Source organism: Drosophila pseudoobscura, chromosome 2 (assembly GCF_009870125.1).
Source record: "Drosophila pseudoobscura strain MV-25-SWS-2005 chromosome 2, UCI_Dpse_MV25, whole genome shotgun sequence".
NCBI classification, from domain to species: domain Eukaryota; kingdom Metazoa; phylum Arthropoda; class Insecta; order Diptera; family Drosophilidae; genus Drosophila; species Drosophila pseudoobscura.
The window spans coordinates 26,726,535-26,747,075 of NC_046679.1; the positions used below are offsets into that span (position 1 = coordinate 26,726,535).

Sequence of the window (20,541 nt, forward strand, 5' to 3'; positions counted from 1 at the left end):
TCTCGCCAAGCATGGCTCCAGTGAGATCCTTCAGAGGTGGTTGCCGATGCAAGCGAGATTCGAAATGAGAAGGAGATTCCGATCGATGCCTGTGGCGTAGTGTCGCTTATGAACCGAACCTCTTTGGCAGCAATCAAATGAATGGCTGCGGTATTAAGCTAATATCTTAATTGTTAATTTCGTATTTATATAGCAAGTCTTTACTACCCGAATGATCGGTCGAATATCCCCATTCCCGCTTTATGTAACTGCGGCTTAAACAAAGAAACCGCAGTTGGATGCTCCGCCCAAAGCGATTAAAGCTGATTTCCATTGCTAATAATACGCAAATTGTTTTCAAGTCTGGCCCTGTCCCTGGGGAGTGCTGCTGCTGCCGTCCCCTTTCTTCGACAACAAGAAAAGAAATCCCCTGTTATTGTTTTTGTGTCGTTGATTTTCGGCTTCAATGTAACCCACAAAATGACAAATCGTTTATCAGTATAAAACCAGGGCCCCCGCCCCCGCCCCAGATTGTTCAGATAGTCATGTATTTTTGGCCACTCACTAATTTCCTAATTAAATTTACAAATATATTTTACACTTTTCTTGCCGCAGAGAAGATTCCATTCCGTGCTTCAGGTGTGGATTCGCTTTGCATTGATCTAGTCAATTAGTGGCTGTTCGTTCGTAAATAACATGATATGCAAATCGCAGGCTAAATTAAAATGTATAACAGAATATTATTAAATGTCTATATCGATTCCACTCGACTTGCCGGCCTCTATCGGTTCTCTCTGTGTGTGTGTGGAGGGGGTCTTACCTAACCCTAACACCGCCCCCTCCCCTACCACAGATACACCCTTTAGATACACCTTACAGGGTGCCCCGTCTCCTATGTCGGTATGTATGTAAATATTAGGTATTTGGTAGCCTGTATTGCAAAAGTCATGTGAATAAGTTACGATTCACTCGGAGAACTGCATCTATATATAGATAAAGTAGAGAGAATGTTTTCACGCCTGGTCTACTCCTGGGAATGGAATGGAATCTGTTCTAACGCATAATTGACTTCTTAATCTCCCGCCCAACTATCGTAGATATCTTCGCGCTGAAAAGTTTCCTTTGCTAATCCCCAAGGCGGTGTCAATGAGTAGAATCAACAACTTTGTTTTGCTGCACCACCATCCAGGCTGAATTTAACTTTGAATATGAATTTTTATTGCACCGCCTGCTTTCAGAGCACACTTTAGCCGCGATTTAAACTGGTTTTATGGCTCATATTTTCACCAATTAGTGATCTTAACTAAATAAAGCGGTGGCCTGAGACTGAGTCTGAGCCTGAGACTCCATTTAATTTGCCCAATCTGAATGGGACTGGCTGCCGATTTGTCGATTTGTGAGTTATAATTAAGCCGCGAGTTCACTAGAAGATGAGATTTGTTTTGTTCGCTTCAGTTTTAATTAATATGTTGGTTTTTTCACAGCTCCACAAAGTGGGCAAAGACCAAAGGGGAATTACATTTTCAATTCAATTATTATTCCGGCCAGCACAGCGGGCGGGGCAGACGATGACGATGCTCGCTTGCTGGACGATTACTTTATTGATGAACTTAAAAACTGCCAAAAAAAAAGTGACAAACAGTTGGAGACGTCTCTAGAGTCTAGATATTCTCGTCGGAGTAGGACATGTACAGGAAGTAGTCCTTGTCGCGGTGCTCCTGGTACAGGGAGCCCATGGTGGCCGATGTCGGCGGAATCACGTTGTTCACAAAGAAGAAGAGAGCCGAATCGGCGCTCAGCTTGATGCGTTTGCGAATGAGAAAGTAGAACTGTCCCACGGTCAGGTCGGCGGGCACCAGGTACTTCTTCTTGTCGAGATCCGGGTGGCGCGTCTTGGGGGCCTTCTCCACGATGACGGGCACACGGTCCGGATAGCGGCGACGGATCTTGTCGCCCTCGTTGCGACGCTTCTCGAAGGAGTGATCCTTCTTGTACTGAAAGTGCATGTCCATTTTGCGACTGGTTGCGTTAAGAAATCAAGGGGGGAGTTTTAAATTTTAGTTTGGGATTTGGTTGGGCTATTGTTTCACGAACGACTTGAATGATTAGATTCTCCCTTAGGTAGATAACTATATATCTCAAGGCCTACTTATGTTGCTATTTCTACATTTACTTCAGCCTTGGACAGGAGGCAGTGACCGCAAGGCATCAAGTGGGAAGAGGCCATAAAAGCGAAAGCTTTCACGCACAACTCAAAGCCACACAAACACACACTTCCACCCACACGCACAAGCACACGAACACGGACACGGACACGCACCCGAAGCTAAAACAGAAACACCTTTTGGTTCCGTTCCGTTACGTTACGCTACGGCTCTGCTCTGCCCTGGCCTCTGCCCTGGCCTCTGCCCTGGCCTCTGCTCTCATTTCCCCATTGCTGCTGAAGCAGGTCGGTTCTGTCGGTTGTGCCGTTGCTCCACTGTTCGGATCTCGCGCTCGGATCTCTCGTTCGGGTCTCTCGTTTCTGTGCTTGGCCTGTGCTAGCTTCCGGTTTGGAGCCTCCATTTGTCTGGTGTGTCGCGGGGCTTCAACAGGTGCACGCACAGCCGAGTCGCGTTCTGCCAGTGATAGCGAGTCGATTGATATGTGGCGGCGGCGGTCTTTTAAATCCATGCATCTCCATGACTACCCGTTTAATTTGAAAGTAATTTAATTGCCTAGCATCCGAAGAATGCTTTGTGCCGTGAATTGTTTACACACGCGAAAATAAACGATAACTGCGCGGAAAGTGTGTGTTAAACATTGCCAAACAATCACAGATTTACTGAAAATAAGTGCTTTCGATACCATAATTCTATATCTCTAATCGCCCATGTGATGGTGCGAATGCGCGTCAGTTCAGTGGAATAATTTATTACAGAATCCGGAATACAGAATACAGAATAGAGTGTGAGGTGAGTGCAGCGCATCGTAGCCCTCCACAGAATAATCAAACAGTATTTTTGCTTTGAAAAAATCACTCTCTCTATATATACAGTGTATATAGTATAGTATATCGGCTGTAATCTCTCATGGGTGTGCGAAATCCAGCACTCAAGACTGTAATCGCATCTGTCATCCAATAATGATGCTGAATGCACTCACAAATTGTTGAGCACATGACAATGGAAATTGATTTGTGTTCTTCGAAAGCAGATACATATATGTCCTAGAGAGAGAGAGAGAGAGAGAGGGAGTACTTGGGTAGATACATAAGTAATGTTTTAGCAGCCATTATCTATCCATGATACCACTTTCATGAACACTGAGAGCTGGCAATCAGCGATTCAGTTACAGGACACGCTGTCCTCCGAGTAAAAGTTTGGAGCCACTCGAATAATGGTATTTTAATTCGATTCAGAATAATGTTCTGGTGAGAGCTCCACTCTCGCTATTGCTCTCAACGCTCCACAAATTGTTACTAACTTGTTTTATAATTTTATTAATGCCCGTAATTAACAATAATTCGTCAAAAATGACACCAGAATGGCACTGCCATGGAAACAAAGCGACCGGCCCGGCCCGGCCCGGCCCGCCCCGGCCAGTCTGGTCTGGTCTGGAACTATGCTCATTGATGCATAAATGTTATGGGACAACAAAACATGCTGCCACCTAATTGGCTGAGCTTTTGATGAGTCGTGCCCCATTAAAGGATGCTGTTAGGGAAATTGCGTCCAGCGAGCTGCAAGGGAGAAATCGTCCAAGGATTGGCCGCATTCAGACGAGATAGATTCGAACTGCTAACTATTCATTCGCGCTTTTGACTTTGGGGCAAACAATCAAGAGCAGAGCCAAGAGCTGCCAATCAAATGAAATATTGTGTAAATAATTTACTTAACTCATTTGCCATCTCTTGAACAAACTTTTGTATACTCGAGTAATTTTATTATCAATCTGTAAACTGATTGCGTCATTGGCACAAAATCTAAACTTGGAAGCGGACCAGCAGCAGCACGTGGAAGGGTTTTGGCCAGATGACATACTCCCTGGGGGGGTCTACGAATCAGAGAATCGCACATGGTTCATGGAGATTTCCGCGCATTCCGCTGCAAGGTCGCCCCGCCCTGCCCCGGCACGCCTAAAGGTGTCAATTAATTTATTAATTATTCCCTTTATTGATTGCATGCTTGGCGACTGGGACCCTATTCGGCCGCTGGCATTGTGCATTTTTTACCCACCAAATAAGACAATAAAAGCTAAAGCTGGAACAGTAGCTGTGGCTGTGGCTGTGTCTGTGGCTGTAGCTGGAGCACATGCGAGAACAAATATTTGTTAATTAAAAAGTCGAAACATGGCACAAAGCACACACACCACCTGTCGGCAGGCCTTTGAGCCGCAGATAAGCGTATAGAATTATAGAAATAGTTGGTCTGGGAATCAGTAGTGTACGGGATTGTGTTCCCGGGCCAATCTCTGTTTGCTGGCCAGTAATTGCGCCCCACTGGAGACCGAAGCTGAAACCGAATAATTAGCTGGAAATAACTAAAATAAAGCACAAACAGAGAGCCCAGAGTCGGAATGAATGCATGTGGTATAAGTATATGTAAACTCGGATAAACAGCGAAACGTGATATGGGACGTAGGCCGGATTGTACATATTGTGTCTAAAAATAATGCAATAGGTTAAATATGAGTTTTATTTCGATGATAACATATGTTAATTAATTAAATCCCCACGCGATCTTCTCCAGTGTTTGCTTTGCATCGCTCTCTGTCTCTCAGTGTCTCAGAGTCAGTGTCCTCTCGAGGTTTCACTGTACCTTCTCTCTCCCGATGGATTGCTTAAGAAATTTGGCAGCTCTGCCCCTGCCCCTGCCTTTGAAAATCAATCAAACACGCGTCCGGGCCGCACAACGTGACAGACCAATTCACATGTTGGCAAAATATCTGCGGATCCGCGGATCTGCGAATCGGATCGGACTGGACTGCTATTTAACTTTATCATTCGCCTATTCTTCGCACAATTTGCTTGATGGCTTTATTATGCACTCTGTGACGCAGAACTGACTCTTTTCTTACAGGCTTCTCACCGCAAGATGAGCATTGAACGGAATCATTCCAATTAGAGAGGAGAGTACGCGAGTATCTGACAGATTGAGACAGCGACAGGAAGCCATGCGGCACCCATCGCGTGCCTAGGATCTCTGACTACTCCACGGAGAGACACTCCGCCGCAGACATGCCCAGGACTGTGAGTCAGCACTCAGCGCCCTCAGACATGAAGTGCCCGTCAATTGCATTTCTCTTCCTGCTGCTGCTCCTGCTGCTGGCCCTGCTCTGTGGCCCGCATCACGCATACGCCCTGGAGGTGGTGGAGGGGGGGCCACTGCGGGAGAGCAACTGCCACGACAGCCACAACGGTTTCGATATCTATCCCAATCCCAATCCATCTTTGATGCCCGCGACCCTGCCACCGACACTGGCACCCACTCCTGCGCCCTCGCCCTCGCCCTCGCCCTCGCCCTGGAAGTGTTGCTGCTGGAATGCATCTAATCAAGTAAGTGTTTGATCTACGCAATGTAGACTTGAGTGCGCCCCATATTTGTTTACACAATAAACGTGGACAAACAGGCTCCTGAAGGCACTTCGCTCCGCTCTAAGCTCTGGACAACTTTCGCCTCATCCGAGCTTGTGTTGTAGTCAAGTGCCTGCGAATATTGAATTAATCAACTAATTTTCTGCACTTAACACACACCCACACCCACACCCACTCATACTCCCACTGACCCTTTTCCACAGAGCGAAGAGGTGGAATGCCGCTGCGAAGGAGCGGAACTCACCCGTGTGCCCCAAACCCTGAAGCTCCCCATTCAGCGGCTAACTATCGCCTCGACGGGCCTGCCACGCCTCCGCTCCACGGGACTGAAGGTTTATGCCCCCACATTACTCGATGTGTGAGTATCTCTATCTGCCCAGGAAGGGACATATACCATAAACACATATATTGCGTGTCCTTCAGGGCCTTCACCGACTGTCTGCAGCTGGAATTGATACAGGACGGCGCTTTCTCTAACTTGACTCTGCTGCGAACAATGTACGGCCTGATTGTAATTGTAATTGTGGCATCAATCAACCGAGGCCCACTTATTATACAAATACCATATATATTGTCACTTCTATTTACAGCTACATTTCGAATGCACCCAAACTGACCTTCCTGTCTAGGGACGTGTTTGCTGGCATTTCGGGCACTGTTGAAATCATGTAAGCCACATCCGAAATTTATCCAAAAATCCCCCACGTCCGTGCCACACATTGTGTACATATATGTACTCGACTATGTACTATCTAGCGATGTGTGTACCGACTATATATAGATCTTTGTCCGTTCACTGGGGGAAGGCGGTGAGCAGGGAGCAGGGAGCGGAGAGTGGGGAGCGGAGAGTGTTTATGGCATTTATGGTATGCTCTGCTGTGAAGTCAAAACAATTATTCAACTTGTTGCTCCTTCATTGATGGTGCATGCTATGGAATGTTGGCGAAATTCTCGAACAAATATCACAATCAGAGGGGGAGCAGGAGGAGATAACAACACCAAAGCAAGGGGGGGAATTGTTCAAGTGCATAACTTTGTTAACTCCCTTATCTCTAGCTCTCTGTACGCACACATACAGTTGTGTTCAATGAAATAGTAGTGCTTCTAGAAAAATAAACCTTCAATTGGCTCACAAAAGCGCGCTACGAATTGGGTTTGCATACGAAAAACCCGACGTTTTGCCATCGACTGGAACTGTAGCCCCTCCTTCTAGCAGGTTTCAAAGGCTTGCATACCAGGCTTTCCAAAAAACTGCCACTACTTCGATTTGGAAAGCTAGAGAGAGTTTAGAAAGTGCTGCGATGCGCCACTACTATTCCATTGGACACTGCTGTATATCCCCCCATCAGAACTAATTCCTGCTGCCGAGTGCTGTGGGCAATGCAGACGCTATGCAATGTCAATAAACAAGCACTCTGAGAGGCAAGAGGCGAAAGGTGAAAGTTTCTGTGTTCGAAGGGTGGGGGGATTAAAGTTTTCCCGTGAAAATGTCATAGCGTGGGCGAGTGACAGAGCATTTTTCAAACATTACCTCCATCTTCCCCTCCCCCTGTCAACAGACGCATCATTAACAGCGGACTAACCAGCGTTCCGGACTTGAGTCACCTGCCGCCGTATAACATTTTGCAAATGATGTGAGTAGCCGCAAACCGCAGCCCAACGTTGGGTAATTAACTGCCTTTCGCTAATGCTGTTCTCTTCCTCGCAGAGATCTCGATAACAATCAAATCACTCGAATAGATACTAAATCCATAAAAGTAAAGACTGCCCAATTGTACGTATACTGCCCCTCCCCCCCCCGATAAGCCGCCACGAAATATACGAAATAATCTCTTTGGGAATCTTTTTCTAGCATTTTGGCCAACAATGACATAAGCTACGTAGATGATTCGGCTTTCTTTGGCTCAAAGATAGCCAAACTGTAAGTAGAGATACAATAGATATGCCATTTGCTTGGTTCGAGTCTTGTTTTTTGTAGCTCTCTGAAGGACAATCGAAAGCTCAGCGAAATGCATCCGAATGCATTCCACGGCATCATAGACATAACAGAACTGTACGTAGAGGGTTTTTGAAGGGCTCTACCTACCTATAGATAATATAATATGATATTTTCCCAGTGATCTCTCTAGCACTGCGCTTGTGGGACTGCCATCAGCTGGACTGCAGACCATCGAAGCCCTGTACATCCAGAACACGCACACTCTCAAGACGATACCCTCCATATACAATTTTCGGGTAAGCAGAAGGACTCCCTCCCCATCGATCCCCAGCATTACACGGTTGCCCCTCCACAGAACCTGCAGCGGGCGTACCTCACCCACTCGTTCCACTGCTGCGCCTTCCAGTTCCCGTCGCGGCACGACCCGGAGCGACACGCGCAACGCATTCGAGAGATCGAGAAATGGCGGGAGCTGTGCAACATCGAGCGCTTGGCCCGCAAGTCGGAGAGAACCACAAATGACTCCTCCGGGGAGGGCAGGGGATGGCAGGAGGAGATGCCGGAGGATTTTGGCACCTTTGACACCGACAGCCTGTCCGGGGAGACGGCTCCCAGCCTCTATGCCTCGTTCGACTACATGGCGGATACGACCATCAACTTGGGCCAATTTCACGAGCAGATCACCCTCAACCCGGACGACGAACAGTCTGCCGAGTACTGCGGAAATTTCACCTTCAGGTGAGACATTCCCGACTGATCTTGGGGCCCATCTTTAACGTACATGGGGTATACGTTCGCAGGAAACCCAGTGTGGAGTGCTACCCCATGCCCAATGCCCTGAACCCCTGCGAAGACGTGATGGGCTATCAGTGGCTGAGAATCTCGGTTTGGATAGTGGTCGCCCTGGCGGTCGTTGGTAATGTGGCGGTGCTGACAGTAATACTATCGATTCGGTAAGAGTTACACAATTTCCAGCAGTTGTTGCTAATCTCAAGCCCGTATTGCCATTTCAGACCCGAGTCGGCGTCGGTGCCGCGATTTCTCATGTGCCATTTGGCCTTTGCCGACCTCTGCCTGGGGCTCTACCTGCTGCTGGTGGCCTGCATCGATGCCCATTCCATGGGAGAGTTCTTCAACTATGCCTACGACTGGCAATACGGTTGGTTGGTTGGGATGGGGTTTGCCTTCGGCTCTGTTCTCTTATTCTGATTTTGGATTCCGCTCTCTCTCTCTCTACTCTATGCCCAGGGGTGGGCTGCAAAGTAGCCGGATTCCTCACGGTTTTCGCCAGTCATTTGTCGGTGTTCACGCTGACCGTGATTACAATCGAGCGATGGCTGGCGATTACACAGGCCATGCACCTGAACCATCGCATCAAGTTGCGCCCGGCGGCGATAATCATGCTGGCCGGCTGGATTTACTCAGTGCTAATGTCCTCGCTGCCATTGTTTGGCATCAGCAATTATTCGTCGACCAGGTGAGAGCAGGCTGGCTCCCTTAGCCCTGCGTAAACTGAATCCTTTGGCGTTTTGCAGCATTTGCTTGCCGATGGAAAACCGCGACGGATACGACACTGCCTACCTTATTGCCATACTCGGGTGCAACGGTGTCGCCTTCTCCATCATAGCCGTGTGCTATGCTCAGATCTATCTATCGCTGGGCCGCGAGACGCGTCACGCCCGCCAGAAGAATCCGGGAGAGATGAGTGTGGCCAAGAAAATGGCACTGCTGGTGAGTGAATCGCGGGACCATACCTTATACCGCCATAATACCACCCACTTGATCTTGTTTTAGGTCTTTACCAACTTTGCCTGCTGGTCGCCCATTGCCTTCTTTGGCCTCACCGCCCTGGGGGGCTATCCGCTGATCAACGTTACCAAATCCAAGATATTACTAGTATTCTTCTATCCATTGAACTCGTGCGCGGATCCCTATCTGTATGCCATACTAACGTCGCAGTATCGCCAGGACCTGTTCACCCTGCTGTCGAAGTGAGTAAAGGCAGCTCCCTGCTGTATCTGTATCTCTATCTTTCATCGGGAATGCCCCTTCCCATTGCAGATTAGGTTTCTGCCGTCAGAGCGCTTTAAAGTACAAGCACAGCACCTCCATCCAGGCCACCTCGCGCTTCACCATCCACGGATCCATCCAGCGGCACGGATCACTCAACTGCAAGATGCAGCAGCCGACGCTCCTGGGCGTGGAGACACAGAGTATGCTGAAGAGCAGCGAGGACTACGTTTAAACTGAAGCTTATGTATTCTGAATACACCTGTTCTTCTACCTGTTTGTGATATATGTATACATTGTATCTGTAATCTTTTAGCTCTCTCTACACTAATTGTAGTTCTGTTACGTTACGTTAAGTTTTTTGTTAGCTGTGCCAGTATTGTTGCATCCTCCCATTACCTATTGCAAATATTGTACCCTCTAAGACTAAAGGTTTCTAAGATTAAGGTTCCTTTTAAAGTTATCTGATGCCTAAAGCGTAAAGTATTTCTAAAGTTTTCAATGGATTACCATGGAATATGCTATGCTGTATACGATTGTTGTTGTGCATATTCAAATATATCGTTCAAATGTGACGTTCAATATGATGTTCTCATTAAATATTGGAAAACGAGCCAGCATTTCCACTGCATTACCCCTGGCCAGCGTTTGATTATCAAGAAAAGTTTTACCGCTTGCCGTTTGAAATTGTATCGTCAGGGTTGATATCGATAGGCTGAATAAGTAAACAGCGCACTCTGGCGGTTGGTTTAAGCGCAACGCAGCGTTGCCACACCTACGAATAAATGTCTCACTTCAGACGAGGAAAATGTACCAACGGAATTTTGACTTGTTGGCCCTAGATCAAGGGCAAAGGCATCGGCTCACAACGTTCCCGCTCGTTTTTGGTCGGCTTCGAGCTATGTCCGGAGCTTCTTTGACGAGATGTTGGCATCCCTGTGGTTCTGTGACGTCATCAACCAAACAAGTAACGGAAAAATGCAACGTGCTGCGATGCTCTTCGAATTTTTACCTAAATTTGCGCACTGGTTTCAGAAGACTCATACGTTTCTCTATCCAGAGTACGCCTACAAAGAGACGAGTAGAAATTGGAGACCACGAGGCCATAGCGCTATTACCAGGATATCTATGCCTTCCACGAGGTGAGTGAAAACAAGGAGATCCCTTTCAGAACTCTCATTCTCATCGTTATTTTTCTTTAGCTGGAGGAGTGGGAAATCGATGTGAGACTGAGCTCCTTCAAATGGTGTAGCAGAAGTCCTTGAACCTGCACCATCTATGTATAACTCACGGATTACCTGCAGAAGACCACCGAATACTTTTAGATAGTGCCATTGCACAAGTCATTACGTTTACATAGGATATTTTATATCATCTCAGTACGATGTTCCTTAACTTCAGTTGAATGTAGATGGGATTTGATGGTATTCCCCTCCCATGCAATTACACAATTGTTGTGCGGCAATTTTCCAAGGAAAATACTGTGTTTTTGTTTACGACTCTCCTTCCCGCCTATGCAGCCAGTCCTTACCCGGGTTGGGTCTCCTCTTCCTGGCGGATCAATCAAGCGAAATCAAGCGTGTTGTATAAATATCTATACGCAGCACACACACACATGCACAGGGGCATACGCGTACGCATATTTGTGCTAGTGCGGCGTTTAAGTTTAGTTCGGTAATTAAAAGCCAAATGCTAATAAAACGAAAATTTATTAGCATTGTCGGCGAGTAAGTATGTCCCAGCCCAGGGAGGGGGCGAGGAGTGTTTGTTGGGCACACAAACTATGTCACTTTGGAGGCGGATTGGATGGCGGATATGCCCGATGTGTGTGGCTGTGTGTGTGTGCCACAATTGCATATGGAAGGAACTTTCGTCGGAGTCGGAATTGTCGTTGGTCTATACATGTGGGTGTTGAAATCCCTATGGATTTTTAATGTACTTAATGTGAGTGACAGCCGACGGAATGGGCACGATCGATTTTCGCGTCGCGGCGCGCCCCTCCCCGGCCCCTCTGCGGAGGGGGCTGGACACCGACACCGACACCCTATCAAATAAATGTCAACGCAAATCCCCATGCACTCCCACGCACTCACACGTTATCAATTACAGTGTAAACCCATTTATTCCCATCTGCATATATGCAAGCCTATTTTCGATGCTGGTCCAATCCCGTCCCCCCCTCTGCCCTGCCTCTTCTGGGCGGGACCCTTAACTCCATCGAGTGTCGCATCTTTTAAAACCCCCGACAAACACAAAGTAAATTCATAATTAATACATTTGCAAAGAGTGATAAAGAAAGAGAAACGAAATTAACACGGCTTCTCCAGGCGTACAGTGATCCCTCGACTGTGTACACAGCATACCGGGGAACGGAACCCGTGCTATGACCCAAAGCACGGAACGCACACGAAAGGCAGACAGCAGACGGCGAACGGAGGGGTGGAGCGGTGGCAAGGGGCTGGCAAATTAGCCAAATGCGTTATTTGGCCGACAAGCAGCTCGCTCAGTCGCTCACGGGACGTCCTGGCGTTTGGCCGCAAAAAAGAAATATAACCGGAAAAGACCCCTCTCCGCCGACTGCTGTGTGTGTGCGTGTGTGTGTGGGCGAGTAGTGGCTTTGAAATTGGAAATTTGAAAGGAATTTCCAAAGAAAGCAGGCCATGTGCCAGCAGAACTGATTTACTGGTTAGTTCTCGATGGAACATTGAACGATGCTCTTACAATATTGCCAGCCGAAACAACATCTGGCCATAATCAACTGATAAATTTATCAATTAACTTGTCCTGCTATCATTCGCGGCCAACAGCTAATCAGATTGTGTGTATCTGTGTGTGTGTGTGTGTGTGGGTGTTTTGTGCAACAAGTCTGTGTGTGTGTTTAATCAAATAAATAAGCCAATTAATTGGGGAATGGATTGCATTTAATGAGAGTCGCCCCTCGGGACGTGCTTCAGGAACTTCTGTGTACCTTTCACCTTTGCTCTTAATGGGGCAAAACCCTGCTTGATGCCGAATTTTGATGATGAATCATAGAATGAGCCCGTGTGTCTAGTAATTTCGTTTATGTTCGCACTTAATCCACGGGTCTACTGGCACTTTGATTACTCAGATTTACTCATCTCCCCCGCACCCGTACCCGTAGCCATACCGAACCGTGTGTTCTATCCAATATCTTTGCCGTGTCTTTCGCTCTCCGCCACCCACTCTCTTAATCATTTTATATCAGATTTTTCCAAATATTTTCCAAACAAAGACCTGGAAATGTACGCGCCTAAAGAAAACAGCAGCATCACAAAAACAATAAAAAAAATAGAAAAAATTATCAAAAAAGTATAACTCAGGAATTTTGTTCAATGCCGCCCTGTGTTGATGGTTTTGTTGCTATTTGTGTACTTTAATCGACAACAATAAAAAAAACTAAAAGAAATGGCAAAGCCGAAGCTGGGAATACCCTAGCGGATGCGGATGCTTTATGGCAGATTGAGATACGTTTAAGCATAAGCAGGGGACAGATAGATGGCCTATAGTCCCTCCTTCAGGGCGTTGCAAGCTTCCCTCGAACTTTGCTATGCCTTTTGCAAGGGTATAGAAATATTGCGCATACGCTACGTTGACTAGTCCGCTCAGCAGAGGGAGCAACATCTCAGGTTGGACGCGCCGACTGCCGGCGGGCCGACAGCCAACTGTCAGTTTGTAATCAACGCGTGCCAGCGGCAGCTGTGCGTGTGCCTAAGAGCCATTTCGGGAGCCATAACCCCAGGTCCCCCGATTCCGTTCAGATCCGTGACATATAGCCATCGATATCGATAGAAACAAAGTGCAGTTTGGATGTGTGCGTTTTCGGGTTGAACAAACCCATTGTGCCCAACCGTGGGGCCAGAGATTAATTACTTAACCATACGATACGGTACGACACATGTCTGCCTGCGACTAGAGGTGAGAGATAGTTGAGAGAATTGTATCTGAGAGACAGCTTGAGACCGGTGCAGTGCAACCAGTTTGTGTTTATCTACGGGGCGTGGAAGAACCTCGGATCCATCATACATCTGTATGTGCATTGCAGCTATAGTGTCATCCGATCGAAGGTTGCTCTCGGGCTGGCAATAAAACAACCAATTCGTAGGAAATTCCTCTGGCTATGGAATATGGCTCCATGTGTTTTGATTTATTTATTGATTGCCAAACGCTCTTTGAATAAACAGAAGAATAGAAACAGAAACAGATTTTCGGCCCGCATTCACATTCACAATCCCAATCGCAATCCGAATCCGAATCCGTATTGAACTGTAATGGGAATATTAATTGGGGGATCATTTAAATATTATTTTCGGGCCGTGCATGTTCCGCTGCATAATTTATGGGACGCTAATTACTTTGTTTCGTGTGCTGTCCAAGGCCAATTACGCTTACTTATTGCAATTTATGTGGCCGTATGCAGTGCGGCCGTAATTGGAAATTGTGTAAGGCAGCCGTCGCCGGCCACACACTGAGAAACACAGCAGAAGTGTTCCAAATTGACAGAGCGAAAAGAACAGACTATAAAGTGATCAGAGAGTCCCCAAGATTCCCAGAGAATCTTCAAGCAAGATGCGGGATGGTGGGTACTCTACCATCAATCATCAATCATCAGCCGATTCCCTATTGAATTCATGAACTTTTACTTGCTGTACGAGCTTTTTCCCTCAGTGTACTGTTTGAATGCAATTCTGGTGCGTTCTCTCACTCGTCTGGCATTTTTCTAACGACGCCACCGAGTCGGACCCAGCCCAGTTTGTGTTGCCAGTTGATTAAGTGAACCCTTTTCCCACGCAGAATCAATTTGTAGATGTCCAATACGTACAACTACACCTTGGAGCACACCACAAAGGAGCGATAGACGACAGTGTCAGCAGGGAGCAGGAAGCACAGAGCAGGGAGCAGGTGGAACCATGACCATGCCACTGAATAGTAGCAGTAGCGGCAGCGACTTGCCAAGTGCAACTGCCGACCCGCATCAGCCTCAGCCTCATCATCATCATCATCAGCAGACCCTGCTGCTCTATTCCGGACTGCTCTCCTCGGCCCTGTCAGTCGCCACCACGGAGGACTCCAGTGTCAGTACGAGTAATGCCTTGGTGCTCATTCAGACGACAACCAGTGCCACGACAGCAGCAGCAGGATTGGGAGGATTGGGATCAGGAGCCACATCCATATCCACGCTCAGGCCTACGGCAACGGCGGCCGGAGTGCTGGGAGTGCCTTCGGTGAACTCCTATTTGGTGAGCATGGCCTGGCCCAAGTCCCTGGCCGTCGCCCTGTTCCTGGTGCTCATCCTCGTCACGGTCGTGGGCAACACTCTGGTCATACTCGCCGTGATGACCACCCGACGGCTGCGCACCGTCACCAACTGCTTCGTGATGAACCTGGCCATAACGGACTGGCTGGTGGGCACCTGTGTGATGCCTCCATCGGTCATCCTCTACATAACAGGTGGGTGGCAGATGATCCCTTTGATTCCCTTTGACAGCGAAGCAAATCCCTTGCTGGAAAAGATTCCACTTCAATAAATGTACAATATTTACTCCGCAGGCACTTGGCGCTTCGGATGGATACTGTGCGACATATGGATCTCCCTGGACATTCTCCTCTGCACCGGCTCCATCCTTAGCCTGTGCGCAATCAGCCTGGACAGGTGAGTGGTGCTCAGGGGGCTGTTCGTAGAGCTAATTTCTTAATTTGTCGTTGATGACTCATAGTCCATATCCGAAGCCAAAGCCAAAGCCAATGCCATGGCCCAAAGCTATCTCTGTGGGCTAGGGATAGGAGACAAGGTGCAAAAACAGTGCAAAATAATTTATTTGTTGACGTTTTTATTGCCCCTTGACTGTTGCCATTGCCATTGCCACGCCAGCCAGCAGCATACCCTTTGAATGTCCTCCGACACCACAATGGATGAGCAGCAAGGATTGGGTGGGGCTGTCCTTAGTCCACAGTCCACAGTCGACAATCCGTAGTCCATCCGTAGTCCGTTGCTTTTGTTGGAAGTTTCAATTACATTTTAATGGCATTTCCAAGTTTTGTGTGCTGCTTTCTCTCTCTGTTCTCCGCTTTCCGCTCTCCGCTCTGCTCTACTTGGATGGCGATGCCTCACGATTCCTGAGCGACCTGGTCCTGGCCTGGCTTGGCCTGGGCTGTGGTGTGCTGTGGCTTTATGAACAACAATATGTCTGTTTGGCTTTTGTTTTTTGTTTATTGTACTTTTTCTCAATTTCCTCCATTTGCCGTGCGTTTATTGCCTTGCCGTGCCGGGTGGGCCGGACTGGGCTGGGCGCTCTCTTTCAGGTATCTGGCCGTCACACAACCCTTGACGTACTCGAAGAAGCGTCGCTCCAAGCGCCTGGCCCTGCTCATGATACTGGTCGTGTGGATAACGGCCCTGTCAATCACATGTCCGCCGTATTTGGGCTGGTAAGTAATGCTCCCCAATGCTCCCCTATGCCCCCCAGTGCCACCCAATGCTCTTTTTACGGCCTTCTTCCTCCGCTGATCTGATGCCTCCGCTGGCTAATGGTATGGATAGATAACGGCCAACAAAGGCCCCAAAATACATGCGCTTATTTATATACAAACGAATTTCCAGCTGCGCCTAAAACATTACGTAATTGCTTCAGCTGTTGTTGTTTTTTCTGCTCTTCTTGCACCCATTACACATTGAAGTTTTAATGAGTTGTTAATGACTTTGTGTGTCGCGCCGTAGTTGCCTCAACTTTTACAGGCCCTGCACAGGCACTCGTATGGTGCATACTCTGAGGCGCCCCAAAATAACCAAAACACATACATACATTTGTACATACCCCTGTCCCTTGGTTTCCTTTCCTTGTTCCAGTGCAGTTTCACATTAAAGCCACCGGCTAAGCCACAGCTGCGGCACATTAGAAAAACTCTTCAATTTTAACTGGGCAAAAGTGCAATTATGTATAATCAGCAATCCGCACAGCTGCCACCGCAGCATCACTTCGAGAAACAGTTGTAGTCAGAATTTAATGAAACCGAAGGAGAGAGAGAGCTGTTCCCGTTCCGATTGATCGTCTCTGAGCGAGTCGTCGTTGAGCGAGTCGTCTCTCTCTCTCCCTAAGCGCTCTCTCACGAACACCTGAACAGCAAAGAGGCAGCCAGTGGACAGGAACAATCAAGCACAGCAATGGGAGAGGCAGTGAACAGGAACAATCATGCACCGAAATGGGACGGGCAAACGGTAGATCGTAAAGAAGGCAACGGAAGACACTGGGAACAATCTCGTAGTGAATTCTGCACAGAAAACAGACCGAAATACACCGAGAATAATATTAGGAGCCACCAAGTACATATGTAGCTGTTTGTTGTATAGGATATGGGTAGTAATAGATTTGCTCATCCCACATACTGCCCTCCGCGCTGGGCTCCCTTTAGGTGGATCTAATTTAACAGGGTTTCCCTCATCAGGGCTCTGCTTTCATCCCAGCTGTTCATTTGGTTAGCTTTGCTTTCCTGGGAATTCGGAATTTAAAAGTCAGTTCAGATTTGTGTGGGCTCAATGACCAGCACGAGGAGAGACGTTCGTGCATAAATAAAAGGGGTTCCAGAAGGGAATCTGAGCCACGACTGGCTTTGGACTTAAATTCAAATTTCGCTCTGCTTAACTCACTCGGTTGTCAGGGCCCAAGTCCCCAGATCCCCAGAACGCCAGAAGCCCAGTCCCCAGTCCTCGTCTCCATCTCCATCTCCATTCGCATCCACATTCACGACCGACTACAGACCACACATCCAACTCAAGCTGGAATTCAATTTTCCATTCGCAGGTACGAGGCGGGCAGGCACCAGGAGGAGTATGTGGACTGTCGCTACAACCAGAACAAGGGCTACGTGGTCTTCTCGGCCATGGGATCGTTCTTCATCCCCCTGACGGTGATGCTGTACGTCTACGTCAAGATTGGTTATGTGCTCACCTCGCGCCGACAGCGCATTGTGCGCGATGCGGTAAGCTGTCTCTCTCTCCGTCTCTCCTGCAATGTGTCATGAAATTTATCATCAGACCATCTCTAACCGCCTGTCACACTCTCCCCACTCTCCCCTCTCTCCCGCACACTCAAACAGAACTCGGAGCGCACGGCGGACTGTGACGTGGATGGCGACAACTTCATCTCCGAGTCGGAGCACTATCACTGCACGCCCACCAAGTGGCTGCCGCACCGGAAGTCCCGCTGGAGGTTCAACTCGTTGCACGACCAGACAGGCGCAGGCACAGGCACAGGCTCCACTGCCAGCGCGGGCAAACAGTCACTCAAGTGCCCAAAGTGCCAGGAGAAGACCGGACAAGTGCCGGACAAAACGCTGACCTTCAAGCACCAGCCCACGTTCTACGAACTGGTGGAGGTCTCCCGCCTCTCCTCACTCATCCACTGCTCGGCAATTAGCTGCAAGTACGGCGGCCCCTGCATGCATTCTACGCCCTCGGTGCCCTCGGGGCTGCACTACACGGGCAGCCAGGCCTCCTTCTCGGACACCTGCCTGGGGGGCATGCAGGGATCCAATATGGCCGCCGAGTCGCCAGACGACTCCAAGCCGCAGCCGTTGGACGGAGACTCCAGGGGCGGCTCTCAGGCGGTCCTGCAGAAGAGAGTCTTCGACATGCAGCACCATTACCAGCAGGGACAGGTGCCGGTACAGGTGCCCGTCCAGGCCCATCATCATCATCACAGCCATAATCACGGCCAGCACAACCCCCACAGGATGCCGATGCGAGTTTCGACCACGAAACGTGATAGCACAAAGACCGCCAAGACCCTGACGATTGTGATGGGCGGCCTAATTGCTTGCTGGCTGCCGTTCTTCGTCTACTACCTGCTGATACCCTTCCTTCCCCGGCCGGCGGTGCTCGAGGACCTCATGTTCGGCTTCACCTGGGTGGGCTGGGTCAATTGCGCCATAAACCCCTTCATCTACGCCTTCTACAATCCCGACTTTCGCACTGCCTTCTGGCGCCTCACCTGCCGACCCATCTGCAAGCAAAAGCGTCCTCCCAACCATCTAGCCATGTTCCGCGGCTAAGCTCCCATTCCCATTCCCATTCGCATCCCATCCCAGTATCTTGATAGTTGTGCCATAATCTTAGAAAACATCCTTTAGACAATCCAAGCAAGGCTCAGCTAAGGTGGGTTCCCATCCTCAAGCCAAGCGCCAGAGTCCTAAGAGATGTATCTTGTCCATGTAGCTTTTAGTGTGCACTAGGCTTTATCCCAATGTTGCACTATGTAGATGGTTTCTCTAGTCGTCCGGAAGATACTTACTTGTTGGCTCCCCCATCATAGAATATCTAATTAAAGGCAGTATTTATAGTGTATCCGCATTCAAGGCTCTTCTTTGGTCTTGGTTGAGTTATGAGTGCCATCTTCGAGCAGAGACGAATTAATCCTATTTAAGATTTTATAATATATCATAAATATATGTATGTGCAGTGTGTGGTGGAAAACAAACCAAAACCGAAACCAAAAGCGAAACCAAAACCGAAACAAAAGACAAATTATAGTATTTGCTGGGTCTTTGTTGCCTGACAGCAACTGTTGACTGTCTGGATGTCTGGCAGATGAGATGATGGTATGGGTCCGGTCCAGTAGCTGCCAACGACATATCTGGCGTATCCTTTGTGGGTCCGTCCCACGGCCCTGCAGGCACTGACAGAGTCCGGGTCCGGGTCCGGGTCTGGCCAACCCATTTAATGTTTGAGCAATTGTCCGGAGGAGCACTGAAAGTGAAACTGAAACGGGACTTCAAGCTGCAATTGTGCTGGAAAAGATTTTGAAGTGGACACACATAAAACACAAACAAAAAAACAAAAAAAAACAAAAGAATAAAAGAATAAAAGAAAAGAAAAGCCTTTGTCCCCACTCTAGAATTAGGAAGCACGTTTTTTAGGCCACTGAAGTCACTAGACAGACACTTTGTATATTTGTACTATGTACTATATGTGTATGCTATACTACTATATATTATATTCAACTTGTTATATTTATAAATGTTCACTTGGAATGGATCTCTGTAGGACAGGAAGTTCTTGCAATAAAACTTAAGTTCAACTCAAAGGAAAGTCGAAAGAAGATTATAGCAGATGTTTTCGTGGAAGGACCAGATCCAGTCCGGTCCTGCCTCCAACTTCTTGCCATAAAAGTTGAGTACGACTCGAGGAAAAGCCCTGTATCAGTGGGGGTGGAGGAGGCGGAGGAGCACTGCAATTTTCCTCGCAGCCTTGGCTTCTTCTTTTTTTGTTTCTTGTGTGTGATTTATGATTGGAAGTGGTAACCCAGTGGCCGCCACTAAGTTGTTTACCGCAACGAGAACGGAAGCGAAAGAAACGCTGAATCAGCCGGCCACGTCTGGGATTACGGCTCTCCGGGCTTTGACTCCGTCTCCGGGCCGCCAGCTGGCGGGCTGCGTGGCGATACATTAATTTAGCTGGAAATAAGGCGTGAAAAAAAGATGCGGTCATCATAATTACGAGCCCACGAGTAAGGGGAGGAGGAGCTGCCACACCACACACACACGCGCAGGGAACACACATGCGATTCACATGCTGAATGGCATGCATATGTGTGGCAGGTGGTGGCAGGTGGAGCACGGGGACTCTTTGCCTCTAATGAATTGCAACACATTTCGCTGTCACATTTCACATTTCACTTTCGAGTCGAGCTCGGCGGAAACAGGAACAGGTGCCTCCGCACCAGAAGCGGTCCGGTCCCCTAATGCCCCATGTCAGCGACAAGTCAGCGGCCTCTGAGAATCCTATAAAATACCCTCGCACACCCCCCACACTGCACTGTAATTTGGGGGGGTTTTTCGAGGGCGCTTGATATCGCATAATGTGTTAAATTAAATGGGAGCCCGGGCTGTGGGTCCCTGGTCCCTGGTCCCTCCTATTTTTAGCCAGGTGCCGACAGGGTGCTTAGGCTAATGTGGTTTGTTGGCCAAAGATTTTCGGTTATGTCATCGCAGTCGAGAGAGCAGGCTCCCCGGCAATGCATACAAA

At 48.3% G+C, this 20,541-nt stretch overlaps 3 protein-coding genes across 5 annotated transcripts; 2 read left to right on the top strand and 1 right to left on the bottom strand.

Moving 5' to 3' along the window:
* Positions 1-1,494: 1,494 nt before the first annotated feature.
* On the bottom strand, positions 1,495-2,099 carry Atg8b (Autophagy-related 8b). Its single transcript, XM_002136717.3, has one exon. It carries the CDS (start codon positions 1,989-1,991, stop codon positions 1,641-1,643), a length of 351 nt encoding a protein of 116 aa, XP_002136753.1. The 5' UTR covers positions 1,992-2,099; the 3' UTR covers positions 1,495-1,640.
* Positions 2,100-2,786: 687 nt separating this feature from the next.
* On the top strand, positions 2,787-10,085 carry Lgr1 (Leucine-rich repeat-containing G protein-coupled receptor 1). Of its 2 annotated transcripts, none has more exons than XM_002137898.4 (17): positions 2,787-2,933; positions 5,040-5,515; positions 5,758-5,912; positions 5,978-6,052; positions 6,145-6,222; positions 7,114-7,188; positions 7,263-7,328; positions 7,407-7,475; positions 7,533-7,607; positions 7,672-7,789; positions 7,849-8,231; positions 8,294-8,446; positions 8,507-8,652; positions 8,742-8,970; positions 9,029-9,224; positions 9,288-9,484; positions 9,555-10,085. In XM_002137898.4, exons 2-17 carry the CDS (start codon positions 5,198-5,200, stop codon positions 9,736-9,738), a joined length of 2,517 nt encoding a protein of 838 aa, XP_002137934.3. In that variant the 5' UTR covers positions 2,787-2,933; positions 5,040-5,197; the 3' UTR covers positions 9,739-10,085. The 2 variants fall into 2 exon arrangements, with proteins under 2 accessions (XP_002137934.3, XP_015038147.2); XM_015182661.2 differs by having other exon boundaries at positions 9,560-10,085.
* Positions 10,086-12,005: 1,920 nt separating this feature from the next.
* On the top strand, positions 12,006-19,600 carry TyrRII (Tyramine receptor II). 2 transcript variants are annotated; one of them, XM_033376396.1, is made up of 6 exons: positions 12,006-12,188; positions 14,316-14,972; positions 15,072-15,174; positions 15,825-15,950; positions 17,321-17,498; positions 17,616-19,600. In XM_033376396.1, exons 2-6 carry the CDS (start codon positions 14,432-14,434, stop codon positions 18,567-18,569), a joined length of 1,902 nt encoding a protein of 633 aa, XP_033232287.1. In that variant the 5' UTR covers positions 12,006-12,188; positions 14,316-14,431; the 3' UTR covers positions 18,570-19,600. The 2 variants fall into 2 exon arrangements, with proteins under 2 accessions (XP_033232287.1, XP_033232288.1); XM_033376397.1 differs by lacking the exon at positions 12,006-12,188 and adding an exon at positions 13,094-13,439.
* The last annotated feature ends 941 nt before the right edge of the window (positions 19,601-20,541 follow it).

Coding starts and splice junctions, on each gene's coding strand:
- Lgr1 (XM_002137898.4), top strand. CDS start 5,198: ATGCCCAGGACTGTGAGTCAGCACTCAGCGCCCTCAGACATGAAGTGC. Junction 7,189..7,262: donor TATAACATTTTGCAAATGAT/GTGAGTAGCCGC, acceptor TCTTCCTCGCAG/AGATCTCGATAACAATCAAA. Junction 7,608..7,671: donor ATCATAGACATAACAGAACT/GTACGTAGAGGG, acceptor ATATTTTCCCAG/TGATCTCTCTAGCACTGCGC.
- Atg8b (XM_002136717.3), bottom strand. CDS start 1,991: ATGGACATGCACTTTCAGTACAAGAAGGATCACTCCTTCGAGAAGCGT.
- TyrRII (XM_033376396.1), top strand. CDS start 14,432: ATGACCATGCCACTGAATAGTAGCAGTAGCGGCAGCGACTTGCCAAGT. Junction 14,973..15,071: donor GGTCATCCTCTACATAACAG/GTGGGTGGCAGA, acceptor TTTACTCCGCAG/GCACTTGGCGCTTCGGATGG. Junction 15,951..17,320: donor TGTCCGCCGTATTTGGGCTG/GTAAGTAATGCT, acceptor TTCCATTCGCAG/GTACGAGGCGGGCAGGCACC.